Source organism: Vidua chalybeata, chromosome Z (assembly GCF_026979565.1).
Source record: "Vidua chalybeata isolate OUT-0048 chromosome Z, bVidCha1 merged haplotype, whole genome shotgun sequence".
Taxonomy (NCBI): domain Eukaryota; kingdom Metazoa; phylum Chordata; class Aves; order Passeriformes; family Viduidae; genus Vidua; species Vidua chalybeata.
The window spans coordinates 39,441,338-39,468,760 of NC_071570.1; the positions used below are offsets into that span (position 1 = coordinate 39,441,338).

The window sequence follows — 27,423 nt, forward strand, 5'->3', positions numbered from 1 at the left end:
AAAAAAACCAAACCAAAACAATTATTTAGTGAAGATATTAAGATTATGACCACTAGTGAAACTAAAAAAAAAAATTAAAAAGGAGCATTACGAATGACAGCAGCATAACTTTACACTACACACTGTGAACCAGGACTGCAACATTTTAAATGGAACCTGTGACATTTAAAGAGCAATTACTATGAATCAGTTATTAAGGCAGATATAGAAAAGAGACTATTTCTTAATGATACACCAGTCAGTAGAGTATTTTCTATAGGCACAGTATAAAAATATCTCCATAAACTGATGAAGTAGTAAATCTCTGTTAAACATTCAGATTATACATTTACACAGGCAACAAAATATTAAGAGATTGTAAACCTATACTAGAGATGAGAATTATGTTACCATTTATTCCCTCATGATCAAATTTTACCAAAACATTTGAACAGATTAATATTCCCTTCTATTATCACTGAGAAAAACGTTTCCATAACAGTTCCTGACTAGTGCTTTGGATAATAATCCATTGCAAATTACATACCAGACTCTGTAGCAATTTTATAAGGATGAATGAGTGAAATAAACCCTGAGGGCTGAATTATGTTCTTTTAACTTAAGGACTCTAAAAGGTAGTAATATAGGATACTTCTACCCTTAGATGAAAAAGATGGGAGTCTCAAAAACATGATAATTTTCATCCAAGTTGTTGATAGACTCATCACTCCCTACAGTCAATTTCACTGTAAATATTTGCATAATTTATTCACTAAGTATTACTGGTGCTGCTTTATGTCCAATCTTCATTAAATAGCAAGCATTGGGATTTTAAACTAAGAAGCACTGAGAATTAAGGTATTTTTGTTGCTGCACAGATGTGGTGGGGGATGAGGTTCCTCTATCATGCTGTCTGAAATCTTAAAATTATATATCTATATATATACATATATATATTCAAATGCACAGAAACATATAGAAACATGTTAAATATGTTCCACAAATTTCTGAAATTAAATAACGTACAGTACTTAATAAGAGACATAAAAGGAGGTGTAAATTAAACTATTGGTAGAATTACTAAGTTTTCATCTAGAAAGAGATACTTCCTCTGTCCACAAACTTAAAGCTTTCATATTTTCAAGGCTTAAAAAAACACATTGAACATGAATCAACTTTAAAAGATGTAAGTTAGAGATGATTAAACTATTCCTATGCTCTCATATGGCCTTCAGTCTCTATTTGCATCAAAGTCAGGCAATTACTATTCTTCAATTGTTTCTACAAAAGTGCTTGAGGAAAGAAAACATAATCTGTAGACATTATCCAGGGTTTTCATATAATCCTGACTCAATAAAATATTGCATTGAAAAGGTAACATTTCAGCTGAACTACATGCACACTTTAATATAACTGTCTGCCCCAAATCTATCAATACAGTAAAATTCAATTCACAAGTTCACAATTTGAAAACAAACAGCAATGCAATATGGCCATTGGTTGTTCCTTATGTTTACATCTTAGCAGACTATTTGATAGTTTTATAAAAGAAGTATTTTAAACATTTTTGGTTATTGGATATAGAATTTTTTTACACCTGACTGGTGTCTATTCTAATTATAGAATAATTTCTGTAACTAAAGTGAAGGTTCATAAAGATCATGCCTGTGAAAAAGAAAAAAAAAAATTAAAATGCTCCTGTGTGATTCAGTCATAAGATAGAGAACAAATCTGGGATAGAATCTACTTTGATCTTCTTGGTAATGCAAAACCACACCCAAATTGCATTCTCTGAAACAGCTTTAGAAGAAAATGGAGACATTCCATATGTGTGCTAATTGAAATGACAAGAGATGTGGTTATAGAAGATCATAGTGCTCAAGGGGGATGAGATCTAATCGATATTTTAATTTTATTGATAAGAAAAGCATGCATTCAAAAAGACTGTAAGAGAGAAAATAAAAATGGTGAATGTTACTAGCTCCATTTAGACTCATCACAGCTCTTCCTATGAAAAAGTACTCCAAAGGCAATATATTAGAGCACTGTTAAAAACTTGATCAAAGAGTTAGTGAAATTAATTACTGCAGACTCATGTTGACTTTGGGCAATAGCACTTGGGATAATAATAAAACAAAAAATAAACTTATTTCTCAAATAAAAGACTGTCAGTAGGTAGGAAGGTCCAGCACAGGCTGTTTTTTTTGTCCGTTGGTGCTTAGAATGGAGAATAATGTGCTTCCATGGAGAGCCAAGTGTGCAGGACAACACAAAGTCTGTGAAGAATCAGCAGTTCTTTAAAACTTTAGATTCCTAGGAAACACAAAACTGTTTCGTAAGAATTCTTCCATGAATATCAAACATTTTTTCAAGTATACTGGCACTCCCACTTTTAGATTTAATTTTGGCAATTTGTTAATATATTTTAAAAATACTTCTTTTTGACATTTACCAAATATCTTGTGACAAACCTGTTTACATGTTAATTTCTTCTAATATAATCACCCCTCCTTTGTTCCTCTTTGTTTGCTTGCATTTCTAAGTAAAAATATGCTTCACATAATCTCCATGATGCTTTAGAAAAGCCTAATTTCCAATTTTGAGAACAACTTCAGGGAATTTATTATTCACTACTACTTCTATTCTAGTACAAGCAGATTGGCAGATTTATTTTATTTATACTTGCCCAATAGCCTATGCCCCATGTGCTTTTTTATGTGGATTTCCAATGTGAATGCTGAGAGATACGCTGGGGTGGGTAAGAATAAGAAAAAATAAGATGTTTGGCAGCAAATCTAGGTCTATTTGGAGGTTCTCCAAGACGGGGCTTGTTTGTTACCTTTTGGTATCTCCCTTAGAGATGTTGTTCAACAATTTCACTGCCACTGTGCTGGGTGCTTTAGTGTTTTTCCCTCTTTTTTTTAGTGAGAGACTAACTATTGAGATGTGTATTTTCTGTTGACCATTCTATTGAAAAAGAGAAGCCTATGAAAAATTTTCCTGATGTTTTAGGAAAGAAAAGAGTCTATAATGAAGTGGTTACCTTAGGAAACCTAGGATGTGATTTATGCTGTCTTAAAATGTGTAAGAGACTGGGAGGAAGTATTTTAAAGATGACTTGCATAGCTTGTGCTTTCCATCCTAATTCAGCTATCCAAAAAAGGTAATAGTCACCAAACAGAAGATAAATACATGGGGTATGAGACCTTATTTTAAACAATAATTCTTTCTCATTGTCTCAGAGAACAAGCAACAGCATTCTTTTACAGTCTCATGACTGCTAAGGCAAATAATTCCCTTTTTCAGATAGTCACACAAGTCATGTTGTGTCATTTTAGTGAATATAATACTATCAAAAGGAAAATATTGTAAAATGATAAAGACTTCAATTGTTTTCTTGTTAATTATTACAAATCTATGAAGAAAACAGTTGTTTTGTCCTACATATGTCAAGAATATTAAAGTCTGTAATACACAAATTTTGTTTTAAGTATCTTAATCATGAATGATCAAAAACCAAAAACACCCTTCTAAGTGGAAGTACCAATTAAATTGGTATCTGTGTTTCACTTCTATGGCACTATAAATGATTACAAACACACAGATTTTTCATTTCGTGTGGCATTATATATGCATTACTATCTGCAGAATAGGTCTCTACAGAAGATTTTGAAATGCTTACAACACACATCTATGTTCCCACACTAGAGATAAGATGATATGCATCTCTCTATGGGAAAACTGTAAATATCTTTCTCCCTAAAGTGGTTTTAGATGCAAAAGGAATTTGGAATTGCTCTATAAATATACATGAAAAGAATCTCCCAATAAAGAATTAAACTCGACTTCATTGTGCCTTTGTGGCCTTGTTACACTGGAACAGATAGATCTTGAATTGTAAGCACTTGTTTACACATTGTATTTCACAGTCTTAGTGGCAATAATAGTAACATTATAATTTTAGTATGGAACACTTGTAATGAAACACTCTGCAAATACATGTGTAACTACTTTCCATCTCAGTTTAAAACTGCCTTACCCAAATTACTTTGTAACATTTATATAGTCCCAGGCACTATTGCAAGTCTTTTTAGGCATCCTAAGCCTAAAGTTCCCTTAATTAGGGGGTAGACATACAATAAATGCATGTTTAAAGGTAAAAAAAAAAAATCTACGTCTGAGCAAATGCTTGCAAATCACCCAAACAACAGGCACACATTGACTTGAAGAATATAATAGTTAATATTTATCATAGACCCTATAAAATAGTTCCATGAAAATACTGTTAATTTTAAAATTGTGTTTTAAAATAATATAGCCTGAGTTCACTGAGCTTTCAATTAGTAAACAATTTTAAAACTTGTATATTTAAGTAAAGCAAGCATGATACACACTGTACTGAAAACCTCTTAGACACTTGGTAGAGGAATACTAAATATGTGGTCTTGACAACAAAAACCCCTAGGGAAGCCATTAAAAGCTTTCAAGTGGTCTGTTATTTCACATTTTCAATATCCCCCACTATGACTTTGCTTTTTTATGTAGCAGGATCTTTAACTGTAGTACAATCTTTAACAATATAGGTAACTAATGTTTTCTTTAGCAATACATATAACTAAGCTCCCAATTACTTTACATTTTAAGTAGATAACCAGCAGTTCTTTGGGAGTTAAAAGGTAAAAATTTCTTACCTTTAGGTGCCAGCTGTAGAAACTGCTTATGAAGTGTAGTAAGTTGTGAAATAGTTAGAGTACTGCTTCCAGAAATTTCTATGTGTTGAAATTCTGGTGGAGGAACAGGGTCAGGAACAGGGTCAGGAACAATTCTTACATTGCTATTGATGAAGAAATCTGTTCCTTCTAAAGTCATTTCATATTGGATTTTGCTAGAACTCTCAATATGATGTCGTGCAACCTCTATCAGTTTTTCAACACTGGAAGCATAAATGCAGAAACCCATGAGTATAATACACAGTGTTAACAATGTAGCTTTAAAATTTAATATTCTTACGCTTTTAAAGCTTTCATAAAGTAAGAATTTCAAACCTTCTGTGTGAATTCTGTAACTACGAAAATAATTATGAAGTCTACTCTTTCTCTGCTGCAAGAAATCTTTTGACTGCATCAGAAATTTATATGAAGTCAGATCTAAGACACAGAAGAGACCTGATGGAAAAATATGGAAGCACTTCCTAGGCTAGCATACTGGAGAGGCATATGATCTGCTCTTTCAAGTGCAATGAGTACAATTTATACAGGGAAAGACATCGGCTGTCTATAATGTTGAACACAGATTTGGCTTGGAGTGCTAGGTCAAAGGATATGATATTCCTTAAATGCTGCGTCTTTGTTAGCACATGTAAGGAGAACAAATAAAACTGGCTGGAAGGAAGAGGCTTTGCCTCTATGAGCTATTGCCTTCACATTCTCCATTTATGCCTCTCTTCTTGGTCATGCCCTAACGGATCAAGCAGCACTGTCCCAGGTATAATTCAAAAGTTAGTATAGGCCAGAAGTACTTCGCAAAGGGCAAGGTCACTCCTCTCCTTTAGAGAGGAAAAGGCCTTTAATGATACAGACATTGGTCATTCTATGCCAGATAGTCTAATGTACTATAGTGATCCCAAGTACATTTTATTTACTAGGACAGAAAAACTGTGAAGGAGAACTTTTTTTTATGGTCCTTGAAATAATTTTAGAAATTTAATATGTGGTGATAAGAACAACAGGTGTAATTTTTCACTGTGTGCAAAAAACAGGAAAGAAAATAATTCCACACTCCAAAGTGACAGAAGCTGCTGAAATTATACAGAGCTTTCTACTATATGGAATAACTGATTGTCTGCTCAGTAATCTGCTAAAGATTGTCTGCTCAGTAATCTGCTAAACATGTAGTCAAGAAAAATAGCATAGCATGATAATTACCTTTACAAGCAGAACTTTTAATCAGCCAAGAACTGAGTTACTAGCATTCAGGTTTCTAAGATAAATCTACATGAAGTTATTATTTTCTACATTTTTTTTCCAAATTACTTCTGTCTCCAGACACAACTATATTTACTACCTTAGTCTAGGTTATAAAAAAAGAAAAAAAAATCCTGCTTAAAATTGATACATGTTACCTTGATTTCTCCTCCAAGAAGGTGGATCCAAGCCACTTTTCCATATCTTTATAAGCCTCTTCTGCTTTAAATTTTAGATCCTCAAGAAATGCTAAAGCTTTTTCTTTTATAAGTTCTAGCCGAGATTCTGTGGCTGCCCCTATTTAAATGGTAAAGTCACAATGAATAATATTTATAAAATGTGAGGATTTTTGTCAGTCTAAGCACCTAAAGTTCCTAATATTTAACTGTTTTTAGCTAAAAGTACCTTAGAGGATACTTGCTGCCTAGCTAGTCACTTTTCTGTAGTACAGTTAAGGCTGATGTAATTGTGGCTTCTGTGCATGTTCTTTGAGCAGCTGTTATCAGTATGTTACAGAGGTAAGTGCATGACAATTTTTGTCTCCCTGTCTTTTCAGAGGTAGGTACTGCACAGACGACTGATAAAGCTGCTCTCTTAACACCAACAGAATAAAAGACAAGGTACATTGATGCAACAGAGAAATTAAATATTAAATAAATGTTAAAAACTTAGCAACTATACACAACTAGTGCCTTTGCTAGACTCTATGTATCTGTATAAATGAAAACCACAAGTTACTGAAAGGTAACTGGATAACAAAGCTGCAAGGAAAATTATGATTCTCAAATACCAACTATATGCCTGTGCAAAAAGGGAATACAGCTCAATGTGTTCAGCCTTCCTTGGTTCTTGGGTTTTTTTTCTTAAATATAGGATGAAAATAAAGTAATGTTAAAGAAAAAAAAACATGTTAATGAATCACTAAAATTCATCTTCATGCAATTAGGATCTTCAAAGTTACTACTATTCTTCTCATTACGCCAAGATCTTGGAATTTTTATTCTTCAACAGCTTTTGTATTAAACCATATTCAAAGATGTAGGTGTACAAGCATTTGGTCTGACTGGATCTAAAGAAGCCTTATGAGTTTGTGGCTTGTTCAATAACTACTGTTTGCCCTCTATTTTTCATAAAAAATACAATGCAATAGCTAGCCCACCAAAGAGGTACCAAATGACAATGGGCTTGCCAACTGTTGCCAAATAGAATCAATAAAAGCTGGGTTCTATCTTCCCTTAAATGGTAAAACAGTCTTTCTTCTAGTTTAAACCTATCTTAAAAAAAAATAAAAATTCTCAAACCATTTTCAGTTTGGGATTTCCTTTCTTCAGACATGTCCTTTTGGCTGAAATGAACCATTTTGTTTAAAAGTTATTGGGTAAGACAGAAAAAGAGACAGAATCACTGAACAATATGTAGGTTTTGGACAAGTCTGTCCATAAAGCAGTTTGGAAGAACAAACAAAATCTCTGTCCTGCTACTTGAATCCCATGTTGCTTGAAGAGGAGGGAATGGAGAAAAAAATCAATGAAATATGCAAATGCCAAAAAATTCTTTCCCAGAACAAAACATCTCAAATACTGAATCCAATTCAATTGAATACTGAAGTATGAGTAACAGCTTATGCAAAATCTTTTCTCTCAGGATGAATATTTGCTTAGTCGTGAAATTAAATTAGTCGAAATGAAACAGAAGACAAAAGGAATGAAAATCATATTACTACCTTTAGTATATTTACCACAGAATGACTGATGATTACCACACTAAAAATATTTTCTGATTTCTCCAGACATGACTGACTCTCCTTTTTCTTTCTTATCCATCCATTTTGCCTGCTGTCTCTGGTTAGTATTGACTAGCATACTTGTCAAATTAGGAATAACAATCACCTACCAATATAAGTAACCAAATAGTAACATACCCTCATGTTTCAAGGCACTGAAATATTCTTGCTTTATTTTAAGTGCCAGTTCTTCTTTCCTTAATTCTTCTGGGTCTATGGGAGTTGGATTGGCTTTTGCTCCTGCATGAAAACAGAACTTTCAGTCTTTGAATTTGCTTGTAAATTTGTGTATCGTGAAAAAATACATTTTCCACATTACTTGATGTGACTATTTATGAGAATGCAAAGGTTGATACTCAGCTGCCAAATGTGATTTATATCTGCAAGTCATGCTAAGGTTAACACTGCATATAAATACCCCAGCATATATAACTGCACTAAAGTTGGTTAAATAACATCCTAGGATGTATTTCTGAATGGAAATCATGACTGAATAAGTGTGCCTCTCATTTGATCCTAGATGGTCAGAATGTCCTGTTTGACCCTAGTATTTACCAATTTATCACAACGAGAACATGAATAAATGTCTTTTGAATAATACTTGTTTCTTCTGGAATAAATTAAAGTTTAACAAACTATAGTAAAAATGTTATGGTAGTAGTTACCATCAAAGCAGTGAAAAGAATTATGCTATTAAAAAAAAAAAACAAAAAAAAATGAATAAAGGAGATCTGTTATTTTATGCCCCTTCAAACCTGCACTTCTACCTTGTTCTGACATATCTATGAACAGATATTGTAAAGGTATTTCATCATGTTTTTAGAGATTTCATGGAATTCTGTAATGACTTACTATTACTCAACAATATTAAAATATTTGTAAATGCTTTATCCTAGAAGAAGAGCAGATAGAGATGTTACAGAAAAAAAATATAATATCTGCATGATACATAAGGTGAACACAAAACAAATGGTCAATTCTAGAAGTGATAAAACTGCATGTGGTAAGTTGTATCACTCTGTTACCAGCCCATAGCTCTGTCCTAGGGAGTTCTCATGTTACAGGAACACTACAGTAACACTGTATTTGAAATGAAATCAAAGTCAATACTTTAGTTACAAATCCATCAGTTCATCTTCTACTAGGAAGAATGGACAGCTTCCTAGCTGCAGTTCTGGTTTTGTGATTTCAGATAATCCTCTACCAGGTCTGAACAAAAATTTGATTCCAAGAAGCAATCCACAAACTTCAAATTAGCATACAACAGCTGCTAAGTTTTATCACAAAACTTTCCTAGAAGTCTGAAAATCTGCTGCTCTCTTGGCTAAATTGAGATGCTAAACTAAGCCTAAGGCTCCCTGGGGCTCACAATTGGCTACATATTTGCAAGGCTATGCTTCTGCTCACTATCTGTATGGGCAGAAATAACTAGAGAGAGAGAGAAGTGAGCAGAGTACAAATGAAACTTCTGTCAAAGAAAAAAAGTCAACTGTGTTATGTACAATAATTCTGCAGTTACAGCTTTCTCATTTGGAGTACACAAATTTCAGGCTATCCTACACTCACAGGGCTTGAACCTCTCTCTTGCTATGTAGAATGTCTTAATAAAAGACACAAAAGTTTAGGCTACAGGCCTCACTTCCTAATGACATATTGCAGACAAAAGGTGAAGATTACATAAACTACTATCTGAACAGGGAAATAATTGTGAGAAAATGTATAAACAGCCTTGTATGCCTCAATTTCTTCCAGAACACTGCCTGTTTTTCTCTCCTGGAAATAATTTTTCTGTTTTCACCTGGTGGGATTGGTTCTTGCCAGGCCTGTGTGCAAGATCTAAGTCAATAGGAATCTGCTCTTTTTTAGGACTTCAGCTGTCAAGTAGGCACAATATAATAGAATTTTATTCAACAACTACCTTTAACTGTTCCATTCCGATACAGAACATGGAAGAAAAAATAATATTTACTTTCCCTTTAGAATATTTATTTCTACATATAATGACTACACATGTTTAAATAAATGCAATTGCCATTCAAAAGCCTTTGCCCTCCTTTATCACTACCAGCTTTTTATACTGATGCCCCATTTTAAAAGAGAAATTAAATACTAATTAAATGTCTTGGGTTATTAATTTCTATATTATTCATATATTTACATTCAAGTTATTTCAAGCACTGTTAAAACAAAGCCTACATTTTAAATACCTTTTTTTTTAGGAGGTGATTTGGAAGATCCCTTTTTGGCACCTTTGGTATCTTTCCCAGATGCTTTGCCTGGTTGTTTCTGTGCAGCTTTAGAAGGTTTCTGTTTTAGCTGACATTCTTGTTCTTCCTCCATTTCTCTAAACTCTATTTCAGCTGTTACCTTGACACCACAGTCAAATATAGTACAGTACATAGTATCAGCTCTGTGCAACTACTGTTTTAAATAGCCTATGCTTGCTGAAAGTACTTGATGAGAAGTAGACACATTAAAAAAAACAAAGGAGATATTTTAACTAATTGACTAAATTTTGATTATTTATCAAAAATGAAATTCTGCAGCAAAAATACAAGACAGAGACATACTAAATTTAATTCTTGCAGTCACTGCCTGTGCTTGAGGAAAACATTAGAAAAGCAAGAATCAACAGTACACAAAGCAAGCCTAGAGCTACAAGATAAGGAGGCAGAAATTAATTTATTTTAAATGATCAAAGAGAAAATAAAAATCTTACCTAGAAATCAACCATTTGAAAAGCTTACCTAATTTACTTTAAGCTATATAGAAAAAAGAATGTAACCATATGGTCTGAACATGTGAAAGGTTTGAGGAAACACTGCATCACAGGATTAAACTTACCCATCTTCTCACACTTCTATTGAGGGATAAGAGAAGAGTTTATCATGGAAGAAGATACGTAGAGGCAACATTTGAAATATTTCTCAGTAATGGAATGAAAGGCTCAGTTATAAATATGGAGGTGCTGAAAACACAGACTCCAACATTTTCCGCATAGAACTACAAACATATTCAATGGAAATATCAGTGGTGGAGCAAGACATGTGAAACTGAGATAAATAGTGCAAAGATTTTGTGTTTAGGCTGCCTGCTGAATGGGGGGGCTTTGACTGTAAAATCCAGAAAACTTTAAGCAAATAAAATATTCCATACCATATCTGATATTGCTGTTACTGCTGTTTGCCATGTATCAATAATAAGATTTTTATCATTCCTGCAAGTGGTCACTCCACTTTCAGAACTCTTAGCCTTAAGACTGTTCTTCTGAGTTCCACTCTTTTCTGACTCAGTATCACATGGTGAACTTGGTTTCCAGGAAACTAGAGGAATCCTCAAAAATAAAATAGAAGGAATAATTTAGATACCGCTTTATAAAAAGTGTTAATATCTACATTGGAGAATACACTGAAAGAATGGAAATGGTATTTTCAAAATTTGCAATAGCAAAAAAAAAAAGGAGGAACTTTCCTTATGACCAAGAGTGATGAGGTGTGTGTATGGCCAGAAGAATATCCAGTTTAAGTGTAACAGCTAAAAAATAATGACAGATGGATAAAACTACATCAAATGACTGTGTGATTTGTTGATGAATTCCACATGGGTTAGACACAGTTTCAATACTCAGATAATTTCTAAATTCACTCTAATTATAAGTTAAAAAATCAGATGTTATTATTGGTGGCATTTTCTGTATTAGGAAAGTATCAGGTGGTATTGCTTATCTTTTAATATGGCATTCAGTTTGGTGCTTCTTTGTAAGCTGCTTTGATTTATATCTGTTATTACATAACAGTTAATTATATTTACATTTACATAAAATTTGTAACATTTAATTTTATTTATTGACACAAAATTTAAACCAACTAATGTTCCACAACAATACTTTACTTCACATATGTGAGAACTGTGCTGTAACTATCAGCAATCTAAAGGAAAGCAGGAAACATTATTTTAATAGTAGATTTCCTCCTGAGGCAGCTTTAAAAATTTTTTGCAATTCAGCGATGCATTGGTGAATATGATACAGGTAAATAAGTAAAAAATGAGGGATAAATGTAACCTCTAAAATTATTTGAGATTCATCATTTGACTACAATCCCTGGTTAAAAATTTCTTATTTCTCCATCCTTTGAAATATACACACATATAATTCCACATACTCCAAAAAACCTATCAGTGCATTTTATTTGTTCATTTTATGTGTTCTATTTGTTCAATTTTATGCTGTATTTCTACCTTCTTGATTTGTCTTGATCTTCCTTTTGCTCTCCATTAATAATATCTAACAATGGGATTCTAGTAAAATCTTTAGCGTCTTCTGTTGGGATTTTTCCTTCCATTGCCCTATAATAGTCACAAAGAAGTTGCTTTGTATCTTGGAAACGATCCAGTTCAATCTGAACAAGAAAGGACAAAGAGACTGCAATTCAACATACCACACAACAAATTTTTATCACATGTTAGCAGAAGCAATTCTAAATCTTAAGAGTTTGAGGGAGAGAAAAGAAACACAGTCATATTTGTTTTAAAATTTATAGTATACTGATTCCATACTTCTACTTAAATCTATAATGTATTCACACTGTCATTTCTAGGTAGTAACAAGAATCTTAATTGTTAAAATAGGAAAAGGTATTTACAATAATGTTCAATGCATTAAATTTAATTACAATATATTTTGATGAGTATATATTTCCCAGTAGCAAGTACACTAGTGCTGACAAATTACATGTATCTTCTTGTTCAGAAGAAATAAAGTCTTAAAAGCATAAAATAAAAAGGGTTATGTGATGGAGAAAATTATAGAAGTCATACAGTTTTTCTGGACCTAAGTAAGCAACAGACTTTGAACACCTAAGTGTTGTGATCTTTTTGTGTCAATCATCTCAGAAGAAATTAAGTAAGATTCAAGAAACATCTAACACCTGTCACGTTTTGATTTATTGGTTCAGTGTGGTGTTAGCTTCTAACTGACAAAACAGTACTAAATATTCATGGGAAAATGCACAAAACCACATTCACAAAAGAAAGGATAAAACCTTTGTGGTGTAAACCAGCACTTATCCATAAGTTAAAGAGGAAATATCTTCTAGTATAACTGTGTACACAGAAAGGAATGAAATCTGATAAACAGCATCTATACAAATCTATGTTTACACAGTTACAGAACCACCTGGGGAATATACGTAACCTCCAAACAGAAAACCCCACAAATGGAGAACTCAATGACAAAGAAGCCTATTTTTGGCTGCTTCTAAAAAGAATAGTTATTACATAAAGTTATAGTTGTTATATTTTTAGTACTGTAGTTTTAGGATTAATAATTCATTTATTTGGGGGAATATGTACTAAATAAAGCAAGAAGTAATGTTTTCTATTAAATTTTTCTTGATGAAAACAAAAGCTTAGTAATTTTAAACAGTTATTATGCATATCCACAAAAGACAAATCAAATTAGCTTCATAGTGAATCTCCTCTGAACTCCATCATATATGCCCGTGAAATTCTGTTAGAAGTAGGATTGCAAACATATAACTGCATATAAAAGGAGAATAATAAAGTATTTAAGCTCTGTAGTATAACTTTGTCTTCTTCATGTATATAGTTCAAGATGGAATTTTTAAAAGATTCAGGACTATAAATATCCTAGCTACAGGACCAATGAAGGGTTCAGAGAGTCAGCAGTTATTCGATATTTTGACCTCTCTTTAGTCAGTGGCCCAAAATCTTTATTTAGGGCATTATGTAGACTCTTTGAAAAGAAAGTTAACAATTTCCTTACTATAGCACTGACTATTTCACAAACTTTTCTTGAATTACCACAACACTCACATGAGATAAGAGAGTGGCTCCCTTTTTTATTAAACATATAAAAATAGCAGAGAGAATTAAAGGGCTGAAAGACCACCCTAAACTGCTTAGGCCTGCCTTTTTCAGCTAAATTAGCATCACAAGGCATGTGATGAAAACACTGTTTTCATTGTCTTATTTAAATTTGCCAAAACTTTCACAGAATGGTCACTTCAGTTTGCACAAAAGCCTGTCTAGCCTAGTCTAGTCTAGAACACTCCAGTCCAATTCTAAACTAAATTTATGCACCTATAACAGCAGTAAACAGGGAAATCTTACTTTACTGCAGGACTGAATGGACTCTTGAAAACTTTGAAGTTACATATCTGAAAGCTGGATCATATTTGAAGAATAGCAGCAAATTATGTCTCAATCTCAAAACATAACTTGCTTTTTTGGGGCTTCTTTTTGTTGGTCAGCAGATAAAATTTCAAGCTATATCAGTGAAATGAAATTGAGATACAACATCAAGCTGTGAATGATGACATTCATAAATTAAAAGCTGATGAAAATATGATCACAGAAGGATAAAGAACTGTGACATTTCTGTCACAAAACTCAAGATGATTCATTGGAGTTCAAAAAATGCAAAAAGTAACAGTATATAGTAGAGATTGAAAGTTTTGGGGGTTGAGCAACAGGAATGGCATTTTTCTTGATCTTTCCTGTATTCCAAAGTTAAATGTATGGAATGTCATCTCTTTTTTGTCTCTTAAATTTGTCTATAAATTCAGAAAACACATCAACATTTGCTTAAGTAATTTTTAATCCTTCATATATTTGGAGCCAACCATATGAAACTTCTCTCAGGTTTACTGTAGCAGTCCATACCTGCATAAGTGTAAAGAAATGGTTCATTGCAATCCCCCTATGATCTGATAACCACTCTTCATTCATGATACCAGTACGTTCCAGCTCTGCTTCTTCCCTTCTGATGTCACAGATATCCCAGAGAAGATCTCTTAGGTCCTAAAACACAAAATCAAATACAGTAATTAATGATGAAAGAAAACTTAATTTTTTTTTTTTTTTTTTTGCCTGTGTATAGGGCAACTTTCTATCAGGGCTTTTCCTGCATTGTTATAAATATTAACACCTGCTTAGGTCACATGCCTACAGAGGGCTGACAGAAAATTTCTTTACAAGTCGGCCGGAGAGAAGAACATAAAGACCTGAGTTCGGTGTGCAGGCAGCCTTGCTTTTCTCAGGCAGAGAAGAATTCTGTCTGCTATTTCTATATGTTTAATAAAAAGGGGAACCGCTCTCTTATCTCATGTGAGTGTTGTGGTAATTCAAGAAAAGTTTGTGAAATAGTCAGTGCTATAGTAAGGAAATTTTTAACTTTGTTTTCAAGAAGTCTACAAAGAAACTACCTAAGCTAGACAAATATGAGACTATGAAGAGCTAAGAATCTACCTAAGCTAGACAAATATGAGACTATGAATAGCTAAGCTCCCAACTGTACTAACAACTCTCCACTTGAATGGTTTGCTAATTAATATGCTAAGAATAGTACTCTCAGGGGATGGGCAATATGAAAAATACTAAGAAAATTGTGTCCAATTTCAAGTGTTTTTCAAACTTGAGTCACTTCCACACCAGTTTTCTCTAATGTTCATTTAATTAAGGGCTCTTCAGCTAGTGACTATGTCAAATAATACCGTGGAGCTCACTGACAGCACCGAGGGCCTACTAAGCATAAAACGTTATGCACCCATTTGTTCCTTATTGCCATCTCTGCATGGAAATAGTGCAACAGGCCACTATGTGTAAGAGGAGAAGAGTGGAGTTAAGTAGGAGAAGAATAGGAGAAGAATGCTGTTAAATATAGTGCCAAGGTAGGACAAGATGAGATGTCTCTGACACCAGGCAGCTCTACATTACATGACCTGTTCTGGGACAGAAGAAAAGAAGAGGAGCTTAGGCTTCTGGTGAAGTGATTCCATATTCACCAGGTCTTGGCTGCAACCTATTATGTCAGATTCTGTATCTCTCCCCCATCTGAAGACTTCAGATAAATCCACTTGTCCTCTGTTAGACAAAAGCCACAGGGGAGTCCCTGGGCTACCTAACATATCAATGATGGCTAGAAGGTAGTCAAGGTGCAGGCAATCAGATATTCATGGTTTCTCACATTGTAGAATATGCACATAAGAATATGCTGCTGGATGAAAAATATTTAAGTGTGTGACATAACTATTGGCAGTGGTGAGTTGCCCTTGGCTGGTGCCAGCTGTCCACCAAACTGCTCTATCACTCTTCCTCACAGAAAAGGGAGAGAAAATATGATGGAAAAGTTCATGCACCAAGATAATGATGAGGAGATCACTCACCTGTCACCATTGTACGCAAAACAGACTTGATTTGGGGCAATTAATTTAATTTAATATCAATTAATAACATAGCACAATAATAGAAATAAAACAAACCTAAAAACACCTTTCCCCCATCCATTCTTCTTCCCAGGCTTAACTTCATTCCTGACTTTTCTCCCTCTTAAATGGCACAGGGAAAATGGGGAATGAATAATTAGGGTGAGTTCATTATACATTTTTATCTGACACTCTTTCCTTGCTCCATGGTGAAGACTATATGGAATATAGTCCTCCAAGGATTTTTCCAATGCAAGTCCTTCCCACAGGCTTCAGTTCTTTAAAAACCACTCCAGCAGTAGCTGTGTGTGTGCAGCCCTTTAGGACTGTACTGCTCCAGTATGCATACTCCATGGGCCACAGCTCCTGCCAAGAACCTGCTCTGGTTGGGCTCTCCACAGGCTGCTGCTCCTTCACAGCATGTCCACCTGATACAGCCTGGGTGGACTGCATGGACCGCAGGGTGGAGATCTGCTTCCCTGTAGTCCTCCATGGACTTCCGTGGAACAACCTGCATCACCATGACCTTCTCCACAGGCCACAGGGGAATCTCTGCTTCAGTGCCTGGAGCACCTCCTTTTCCTCCTTCTTCACTGTCCTTGGTGACTATAGAGCTGCTTGTCACATTTTCTCACTCCTGTCTCACAGCTGCCATGCTTTCTTACAGAATCCACTTCTGCAGCCCCTTTGCCAAAAAAACCTTTCACATAAATGCAATACCGCACAAAAAAACACACTAACGTTTTGTACAAACTGATGTACAGCTCTTTCCAGTATCTTTCTCAAACATGTAACAAGAAGGATTTTACTCTTTGTCCTCATATTATTTAAGTCATAGTGTAAGCAATGGAGAAAACTGCAGAGGAATACAGTGAGTTATATTCCTCTGGCAGAAGCTAAAAGCATGTTTTATGAGTATCTTCTTTTTTTCCTCTCTTTTCAGAGTGAAGCAGCTTCTCTCCCCTCCTTTTCTTGTAGTAAGGTGGTGAAAAAACTAAAACTGTATGTGTTTGCTCAGTCCTCTCCTATTTGGAACAAGAGAAGTAGTGATAGCAAGCAACTGATCATATTCAATGATAGCAATGCAAAGAGAATTAGGAGAAATTGCTGGAAGACAGACAGACATGTGCTGCTGAAGTGAATTTTATCCACAGTAATTCTGTGTTTGGATATTTAGGATGTGTGCTGGTTTTGGCTGGAAAGAGTTAATTTTCTTCTGAGCAGTAAGTATAGGTTATGTTTTGGCCTTGTGCTGGGAACAATGCTGATAACACAGGGATGATTTATTTGTTGCTAAGCAGCACTTGCACAGAGCCAAGGTCTTTTCTGCTCTTCACCCCAACCCACCAGCGAGGGGGCTGTGGGTACCAGGGAGCTGGGAAGGGCACAGATAGGAGGGCCGACCCCAGATGACCGAAGGGACATTCCATACCATATGGCACCATGCTCAATATATAAAGCAGAGGGAGAAGAAGGAAGCAGAGGGGACACTGGGAGTGGTTGTGTTTTGTCTTCCCAAGTCACCACTACGTGTGATTGGACCCAGCTTTCCTGGGGATGGCTAAACACCTGCCTGCCCATGGAGAGTGTGGATGAATTCCTTGTTTGCTTTGCTTCTGTGCACAGCTTTTGCTTTGCCTGTTGCCACGAGCTTTCTCACTTTTACAATTCTCTCCCCCATCCCACTGGTGAGGGGTCAGTGGCTGTATGAGTCTTGAGTGCAGGCTGGGGTTAAACCATAACATCAGGCCAAAGTCTTGGCTGCTCTCTGGGTTTTGGGCCTTTAAGGAATTTTACATACATCACAAAATGGGGTGACTTTTTGCATTTCCCAGTTGATATCAGAGAAATTTATTTTTCAGATATTACAGTTGGTATTTTCCAGTGTTTTAGGAAGGGCCCAGCTGAGATGATAGTGTTGAGGAGTCTGTGAGTCTGAGGAAAAACATTATGAAGATTGTCACTGTTTTCATTTCCTCTTTCTTTCTGACAGCAAGGAAGGATGGCTGACAGAATTCATACATTCAGGGAGATACAATGAGCATGCTTTAACAGCATAGAGGAAGATCATCTTCACAATCACAAGGTTTGGGATTCACAAGGAGTGAATGGGTTATTAAAAAAAATAATTCTGAAAATCATATATTCACTCCAAAGTGCTTAGGCTTATCACAGTATCTGAGTTTCACTGCATCATATGGAAGTATAACCTCCTCTTCACATAATTTAAACTGGATAATGTCAAACATGGATTTCTGTTATGAGCAAAAGGCCAAATATTTTAATTTTATCTTTCTAAAATATAGAGAAGAGTGATTCCAGCCATTTTATAATGCCATTCAATAGAAATTAGGAATATGGATGATGATTTTTCAATCTTCTACTCCATTCTCTTGGAATATTTCTATGGAGAAGGAGGTCCAATGCTTTTTCCATCACAGCTGATTTAATCCGTTATTCCTTAAATGTTCCCTTCAGCTAAAAATGTTGTCAGTATTCCTTTTCTCCTTTTTGGGGAGCATTTCTGATAGTACTCAACTAAAAATCATGTCTGCTCTGGAATAGAATCTGATGAATTCAAAGATAGCTCTTCTTTTGGCTTATACTAAATCTGGTTCTGAACTTGTTAGGACATTTAGTTACGGATTTTTGTGAAAAAGAACTCTCAGGACATGACCTAGAAAAGATCTACCGGAATCAAAACATCCCAAGACATTCTATGTACTTTGTAAGAATCAGTTTTAGAAAGCATAGATTAACATATATAATTTACAGAAAAAATAAAATACTGCCAAGATTTTTTAGATTGTGATAGCAATATTCAACTTGTGAAATCTCTTAAAACCACAAAATGTAAAAATAAAAGAGAGTAGAGAAATATTTATTTTACAGTGTACCACAATACCACAGCAAGATGTAAGAAAATTATGGGCAAACAACAGAGGAATAATTTTAAAGGACAGATTATGCACAAGAGGAAATGACATAGTTTAAGAAGAACTGTAAAGAGGAAGACAGAAGTAAATAATATCATACATGTTAAATCAAGCTTGTCTACAACAAAAGAATAGTCTAGGGTATATTGTAATTTCTATCATTTACTTACAGTAACCCTTTGGTGTAGTTCAGCTTTTGTTTCCTCATCATCTTGCAGCTCATCAGCAATTGAATTAAAATCTGTTTGCCACTGAGATACAAACTCCTGCTTAAGATGTGGACGTTTCAAATAATCTTGAAAATTTTTTCTGTAAATTGCAGTAAAAATAACTTTTGGTTCACAGAATGGCCCATGAAAAATACAAAATGCTAATTTTAATGTAATAAGATATCATTCCTACTTACCTAATATCTGCTGTGTAATGGATTATAGTGTACTGTTCATCCCTTAGACATCTAAGTACAGTTTTGATCATATTCATATATGTATTTTCTACCATTTCCCAGTAAGGTACTAAGAAATCAATTATCTCCTGTGAATTTTTTAAAAACATCAAAATTAATTGATTGGTAATTAATTTATCTGTAGCATTAGCAAATACACAAAAATATTATTTCATGAAATCATATTATTGGGTTTTTTTCACTATGTATTTCTTTTGGTTTACATCTGATTACAGACACTGTACCAACATATACTTTTATCCTGTGAATTTCTTTGGGAAAAAGTGGTAGGTCTCTAAAGGAATGGGAAATCCCAGCAGAATATTCCAGTATTGGTTGTTTTGGATATGCTTATAAAATAAGTGATGATACTGAATGATCACTGAAGTAAGAAAATTTGGTCATTCATAACTGTTTGAGCTCATAAAAATCTAAGCTGACTGCCTAGTGTTGCAGAAGTGATGTTTGACTGACTGTTATGAAATGTAAATAAAGGCCATGGCCAGAGGAAACCCAGTATATGTGAGCTGACTGCAGTTAACAGGAAAAACTGGTAAACATTAGGAAAACAATTACAGAACAAATTCCAAATCATCATTGTCCACCCTTGAAAAATCTGCATCTCAAAAACTGCATACAGTCCCAGCTGCTCCTCTCAAAAAATTTACAGAACTAGAACCGATTATAAGTGGATTGGAGAACAAAAGCAACATTCAGCAAAATGAACATTTAAGAGATGCGTGTCATGTCTTCAATGCCCTCAGAGGTTTATTATAGAATTATTATTCATTGTATATCTCAATATGTGAATTAGTGTCACCATGAATTAGGGTCACCAAATGATCCAAGCAAAGATCATGGTTTAAAGTGAAGAAACAGAAATATTTTTTCAGAATTAACATAATTATACAAGCTATGTTACAGAGAAGAAAAAGTAAATGGCTTCAAAAAAGCTACTAAACCAACCAAAAAACATAATAATGGAAGAAAAGTTCATTGAGAACTACTAAGCACATGATGAAGATATACAGCAATTTCAGAAAACCCCTAAATTTCAGATCAGTAGAATCTGAATAGATATCCCTGGAGAGAAAATATTAGGAAAAAATATACTAGGAGAAAGATTAGTGCACACTCTCCTCATTCTTACCCTTTGTATAAGACCCAAAACTCACCCTTGTCAGAGAAAGAAAAGTGATCTAGTAAGTTTGTATTAGTATTTCATAATAGTAAAAAGCATTTCTGTTTTGGCAGCTGTGTTCTTCATGATAATTGCAAAGAATTAAAAAACAAAATTAATTTTGAGAGTATGATTCCTTATTTTATGTATTTTAGTAGCAACTGTTCTTTGTATATCTATCACAAAGTAATAGCATACCTTTTATTGAAAAATATTGAAAAAATATTCAATGTGCAAAAGGTTTAGGTAGGACATACATAAAACACAATGAAAAATATATATTGTGATAGTTAAGATTTTCAGTCGGGAGTTAGTGTACCTGGGGAAGTGGTTCATCTACATAAATCCATTCATCTGATCCTGGTTCAATCATTGGTGGTGCCTCAGGAAAGGGAGAAGACTGATCTATAACTGGTAAAACCTCTTCTTCTTCATCTATGACTGGTAAAACCTCTTCTTCATCTGTAACTGGTAAAACCTTTTCTTCTTCTGGTGCTATTTCTTCAGCAGACCCTTGATACAAATGTGCAATTAGTACTTCCAAATGTATTTTAAGTATCAATAAACAGAACTAGACATCTCTGCTACTCTCACAGGTTCAAAATAATGGAACAGATTCACTGTTTCTTTACTCAGGTATTGTTCATCAAAAATATATTCATGAAATCAGCAATTCTCAAGAAAGATTTTATCAGTTAACACCTGAACAAACTCAACATCCATAAATCCAAGGGCCCTGACAGGATGCATCCCCAAGTGCTGAGGGAGCTGGCAGACATAATAGCTAGCCGGCAGACATGAGCTCTCAGCTCATGATCATGTCTGAAGGGCCATGGAGATCAGGAGAGGTGTCTGAGGACTGGAAGAAAGCAAATGTCGCCCTGGTCTTCACATGAGGCAAGAAGGAGGACACAGGGAACTACCAGTCAGTCAACTTCACTTCAATCCATGGAAAGGTGATGAAGCCCATCATTCTGGAGACCACCTCTATCCATATGGAAGACAAGAAGCTGGTCAGGAATAGTTAGCATGGATTCACTAAAGGGAAAACATATTTGACTAAACTGATACTCTATTCTGCTTATATGAGCCTAATAGTGAAGGACCACTTGGAAGCTATGAACATAGATATGAAATTAAACTTTATTAATTGACCCCAGGTATTATTTTTCCTTAGAGAGTAAATAGCCCTTAAATACTTCTATATTACAGCTGGAGTCTAACTAGAAAATCTTCACTCCATTTACAATAGGAATTTTGCTGTTGAATCTAGCAGGGCCATTAATTATATAACCAGCACATAAAAGAAACCTATGAACTAGAAACTTTGCACAGGAGTAGTGGGATAAACTTTTACTGTCACAAGTACTTTTCAAGTTTGCTTTTTTTTTTCTTTTGGTGATAGAAGACAAATGAAGATCTTGTCATAATAGTTATGAAAAAACCTGGTTATTTAGAGGTCACTATTAACGGTTTACATTATGCATTTGTCACCCTGGATGTTTCATCTGGTGGTTTTTTTTTTTTTTTTCTTATTTTAAATTATTCCTTTTTTTCTAGGTAATAAGGAGGAAAAATGAAACAAAGATGTACCAAAATTAATTGTCAAAACCACTTCTACTTATCCATATTTTTATGCTGCTACTGATATATGATATATGATACTGACTATATGTTCATAATAGCAAATTATACTCTTATACAATTATGCTATCCCATAGATGAAGATGCTGGCTGTTATTTTTAAACCAGGAAGAAATGACTGAATTTAATGCCTTAATTTTTATGTGAAATTGGTCCATATACTCTGAAAACGTGAAAGCACAACAGAAAAATTCAGGGTTCTGATGCAGTTATCACTAACTGGCAAATTCTCAGATTTTTTCAGGGGCAGCAAAAATGTAGGTTGACATATAATTTTATATAGTAATTTTATTACTATATTAGTAATTATTAGTGTTAATTATTAAAAAAACAGTCTTTTGTTACTGAATTCTATAAAGGAAGACTATGAAAACTTACTTCTATTCTGATTTTTCACAATTTCTTCTATTATAATTTCCTTCACTGTTTCACACATAAGAGCTTCTTCTGTCTCTGCATTTACTTTCACTAGATTGTTTTGATGGACTGAAAACCATTTCTCTAATTTTGGCCATGTCTTTAGGAAGCCTGAAATTCTACAACAATCATATTAAGGTATGAAATTAAAACCTAACTAACGGAAAACAAAACATTTTCTAAAATTGATAACTAAAAGAAAAAGCAGATCATCTAATTTAACACTGAAACAACTCCACCCACATCAACACCATCATTTTATATATAAGAAAGTTTTCAAAATTATATTGATAACTAAAAATTTATTTCTTACTCTTTCATGTCACAAGCTATATTTACTTTCTGATATCACAATTAAACCAATATTAATACACAATATAATAATCTGAAACAGTTACAAGTATCAAATATTCAGAAGAAAGAACTGTTCTTTATTTTCCTTTTTGTGTAAAGTTAAACATCTAGTGATTCAATTTAAATTAGAAAACTAAGTTGTTTTTGTAAATGGAGAAGTGGAAAATAACATTTTACAAAATCTCTAACTCAAATCAAGTGTATTTCACTTAACAGCAGTCACATGTGTGACAGACCTCAGATATAAGTGTACACATATATATACAGAATGTATACACATAGTTTATGCAATATATACCTGAAAACTAAATTCTCCTTGGAACAATACCCTGGAAAAGCAAAACACAAGAATTCTTATTTTCCAGGAGAATTTATATTGTGCAGAAAATGAAAATATCCTTTAGGCTCCACATTATAGAAAGATCTAAGTAAATTCCTAACATTAAGCATGTAAGTGTTGTCCTGGATCACATAAGAGATTCAGATCAGTTTTATGCCTATATCTGGCTGAAGTGTTATTTTTGTACTTCATATAACTTACCTATGTAGCACCTGCTCCCTGGCCAAGTTAATCTTCTCTTGTAGGATTTCGGCATCTGAATTTTGATTGCTGCTCTGTTCAACCTGAGATGCCTTTCTTTTATCTACTGTGTGGAAAACCAATATATAAACATATATTGAAAAAGGCAATTATTCAGACAGTTATTCACCCAAACTAAGATAATCATTATATGAACAAATTAAGCGTTCCTTGATCTTACGTTTTGTAACTTAAAAGTCGCGTACCAGCCAACACCAACAGGGTGTCCTGCCTCTTCCTCTGTTTAAGTGCACAGCCAATTATAGCACTAATATTTCCTAATGAATGCTTTTCAGCCATAAAAATCTGCAGTTGAAGAGATGGAGCTTTCCTGTGGGCAACTGTTTCAGGCTTATCTACTCTACCAATTAGAAGGTATTTTCCCAATTTCACCCGAAGTACCTACTTTTCACAATGAACAGACATTCCAGTTCATGAAAAGACAAGGTATTCTCTCTTTCTGAGTCTTCTTTAAATTTTAAAAAGCCTTTAATTCATTAGAAATATGCCATTTTAAAAGAATTCTGATTTTTAATTGTTCTGTTGACTCTCTCTATCATCACATTTACATCATATGAAATAAATTCTATTTGTATTTCTGAGATTATATTAAATATAACCACATGTTACAAGCGTTTTGGCAGCACAAGGTCTTAAAATTAGCAATTTTCAAGTGTCTGTACATGTATCATCACCAGATTTTTAGCAAAAGCTTCAAAATTTTGTCCCATCCTCACTCCTACCCATACATAAAAGCTAAATGTAAATAGTGCTTTAACTGAAGCTATTTGCCATCTATGCACTACAATGAAAATAACAAAGAAGAATCTCCTCATAATTTGGATAATACATTACATACTCATTAAAAAACTTCTGTTTCACCAAGCTCTTAAATGTGTGGTCTGGAAGTGAAACAGCTCTCAGAAAGCCTTTGATGCCTTTGCCTCGGTTGGCCAGAATTGACTTCGATATCTGATCATTCACTGACTAACTGAAGACAAGGCAAAGGCAGTAAACAATAGGGAATTTATTCTGGCACTCTCAGGGAATGAATATTGGCACATCCCTCTGTTTATAATTTCCTTTTTCCCTCTCTAGGTGTGTCTCCTGAAGAAAAATACTATTTACAGACACTCATTTGTAATGCAGTATATTCTGCATCTGTTAGAACTTGTAGTTTTTTCCAGCTGCTGTTTTATGTGATATCTAACGCTGCCCACTGTGCTATCTCAGCTGCAGTGAGAGTTCAAATACAAAAGAGAGTACAAATACAGAAGAGCATATACACATGCACTTGCACACTTCTGATCTGCCTTGACTGAAACAAACAGAAGTATCTGAAATAACCTAGAAGTATTCAAGGCACAATTAACAAAAGTGATACATAAAGTGAGATATACATAAATTGTCCAGTAATGCTATTTTGCATTAATAACTACAACTTACATATATCTGCTTGTCATTTTACTTTGTTAAAAGGAGTTGGAAACTTACACTTCATGTTAGCTGCACGTTTCAGTACCAGACTGTCTGAAATATCCAATAATATAGAAACATCAAATGCAGGTGAGGAAGGAGGAGGCTCATTAGGGGCTCTGGGATCTATAGCAAGGGACAGCTTTTCAGAAATTGGATCTTTTGCTTCTACATCAATCCCTGTATAGGATTTTTCAAATAGCTTTGCCTGATTAATTGTCATTGGAAACCCCTCCACAATCCACCCCTTCTCTGGTGGTATTTGGCTAAAAGGAAATGAAGAACCAGAATTACACAGTGACATGATAGCTTAATAATACAACTGAAAGAATAGCTTGCTCTAGCCATCATCCATTCTTAATTCAGTATATTAAATTTCCTAATACATACAGAATATGACAGATATTATTAGACTGTAAAGTAATGGATTTTGAATCAGAAGAAAATAACATCAAGTCTAATTAAAGTGAAAAAAAACCCAGAAACAAAACAATTTTTGCTGTCTTGGTAAATAAAGATTTCAAAACTACTCAATAGAGACTGCTCAGAGGTATAATTTAAGTTTTCTCAAATAAATTTTTTGCTGAAGTAATAAATAGGAAAATCTATTTTATAACTTACAGTATACTAATGGGAGTAATACAACTAAAATTATATTCATGTAGGAACTTAAGTGCTAACTGCGCTTCAGGGTAGTTGAGACAATTTACTGTCAAACAAGAGTAGATAAAACCAAGTATCTATACAATTTCATACGCAATGGCTTCCAATAGGATGTCTACTAGTAATTCATCAGGGACGCTTTTTCCGTTCTTCAGCCATTTCTGTGATGCAGCACCAAGTTGGGCACGTACAGATAGCTGTGGAAGAGTGCAACATATGCTCAGAATGTCCGTAACAATCATTGAAGAGAGTAGTTGAAAAGTGTATGACTCCACATTTTCTATCACATACTGTCTATTTATTTATACTGGGGGTACTGTTACTTATCAATGTTCAATAGTTGGGGGGGGTCTATTAAGGAGAATAGTTTTAATTGTAAAAAATGCCTAGTTTAATTCAAATCTCCAGCTGATTTCCATTATTACACTCCAAAAAATTGCTGGGAAAAAAAAAAAAAAAAAAAAAGAGAGAAACCAAGACTATGAACACCAAGAAATTAAAATTAAGTGTTCTGGTTCTCAGCTTATTCTGATTACCACTACCACTGATTATTTCATACATCAGCACATAAATTCATTAGTTTTACAGGGATTCTTTTATGTCTTAGCTTTGGAAATAATTTTGAATGAGCAGTAGGCCAAAGAAATCACTGTAGAATTAAGCATTTTTAACGTATAGAAAAGAAACCTTGTCACGGGATGAATGATCTGCTTGGCAGCAGCAAACAGAAATACATTTTTGCAACTCAGAAATGTCATAGAAAATACCACATCTTATGTAAAAGTGTGATTTCACAAGAAAACATAGAATTTTAACAAGATGTACAACTCTAAACAACATACAGAGGAACAGATTTTCACACTAAGCCCTTTTCATATTTCAGAAAATACAGAAAACACTTGAACTGATTTCAGTAATTCAGAAGGATGAAAAGGTGTCACCATTTAATTCACTTAACCATTTTAACTAATGTGTTTTTATAAAGTAGAAATTAAATTGGATTACTAACCTTGGATAGGCCATCCCGACTGTTATTCAATTCAAATTCTTCCTGGGATGGATCCTTTTCAACAGGACAATTGTCTAAAATAGGTTCTAAAATAAAGTTTGATGATGCTATTACTATCAAATTCATTATTACAGATAAAGAATAAAAGTACATGGCTTGTTATTATTCTTTGAACAAATCAATACAGAAGGTACATAAAATTGTTAGAATCATAGGAGCATTGAGAAATTCAGGTTGGAAGCAACTTCTCAATGTCACTTAGTTCAAACAGAACCTTCAGCTCAAAGTGGCATCAGTTATAAGGTCAGACCAGGTTTCTCAGTTGTTTACCCCATGTGATCTGGAAAACCTACAATGACGGAGACTACACTACCTCTCCAGGAAATTTGTTTCAGTTTTTGGCTGTCCTCATGGGGAAAAGGACTTGTCTTAGGTCTAGGCAGAGGAGAAACGAAAAGGGCTTTTGCAGATCTCTCCACAAAAGGAGGGCTGGGGAAAATGTCTGCTGGGACACGCAAAAGACTGAGACACACAGGAAAATTTGTGCAGCAAGAAATAGTTACCACACAGGAAAATTTGTGCAGCAAGAAATACTTACCTCTGGTGGGTTCTGTTTGGAGCTCCTCTAGAAGATCTGGTGGTGAATTCGGTAAGTTCTCCTGGGCCTTGTATCAAATATGACAGGCAATGGATTAGAATGAAAATTACATCTTACAGAAAAAAACAAGCCTGTAAATTCAAGCTGATTCTTCCAGTCTTACCTGTCAAA

General features: G+C 34.2%; 1 protein-coding gene across 5 annotated transcripts in view; it reads right to left on the reverse strand.

The window, feature by feature from the left end:
• Positions 1–27,423, reverse strand: part of SPEF2 (sperm flagellar 2) — a 74,409-nt gene that overhangs the window by 20,012 nt on the left and 26,974 nt on the right. For 3 of the 5 annotated variants that reach the window (XM_053932461.1, XM_053932460.1, XM_053932463.1), the window contains exons 12-27: positions 27,253–27,319; positions 26,655–26,740; positions 25,739–25,842; positions 25,001–25,248; positions 23,468–23,573; positions 22,534–22,691; positions 20,831–21,024; positions 19,293–19,420; positions 19,057–19,195; positions 14,410–14,547; positions 11,965–12,125; positions 10,882–11,059; positions 9,933–10,092; positions 7,864–7,965; positions 6,101–6,239; positions 4,671–4,912 (exon numbers count right to left, since the gene is read on the reverse strand). In XM_053932461.1, the coding sequence (XP_053788436.1) occupies positions 4,671–4,912; positions 6,101–6,239; positions 7,864–7,965; positions 9,933–10,092; positions 10,882–11,059; positions 11,965–12,125; positions 14,410–14,547; positions 19,057–19,195; positions 19,293–19,420; positions 20,831–21,024; positions 22,534–22,691; positions 23,468–23,573; positions 25,001–25,248; positions 25,739–25,842; positions 26,655–26,740; positions 27,253–27,319 (2,350 nt within the window). Of the gene's footprint in view, positions 1–1,569; positions 2,293–4,670; positions 4,913–6,100; positions 6,240–7,863; positions 7,966–9,932; positions 10,093–10,881; positions 11,060–11,964; positions 12,126–14,409; positions 14,548–19,056; positions 19,196–19,292; positions 19,421–20,830; positions 21,025–22,533; positions 22,692–23,467; positions 23,574–25,000; positions 25,249–25,738; positions 25,843–26,654; positions 26,741–27,252; positions 27,320–27,423 lie in introns of those variants that run through there. The other 2 variants (XM_053932462.1, XM_053932464.1) reach the window with 2 other exon arrangements.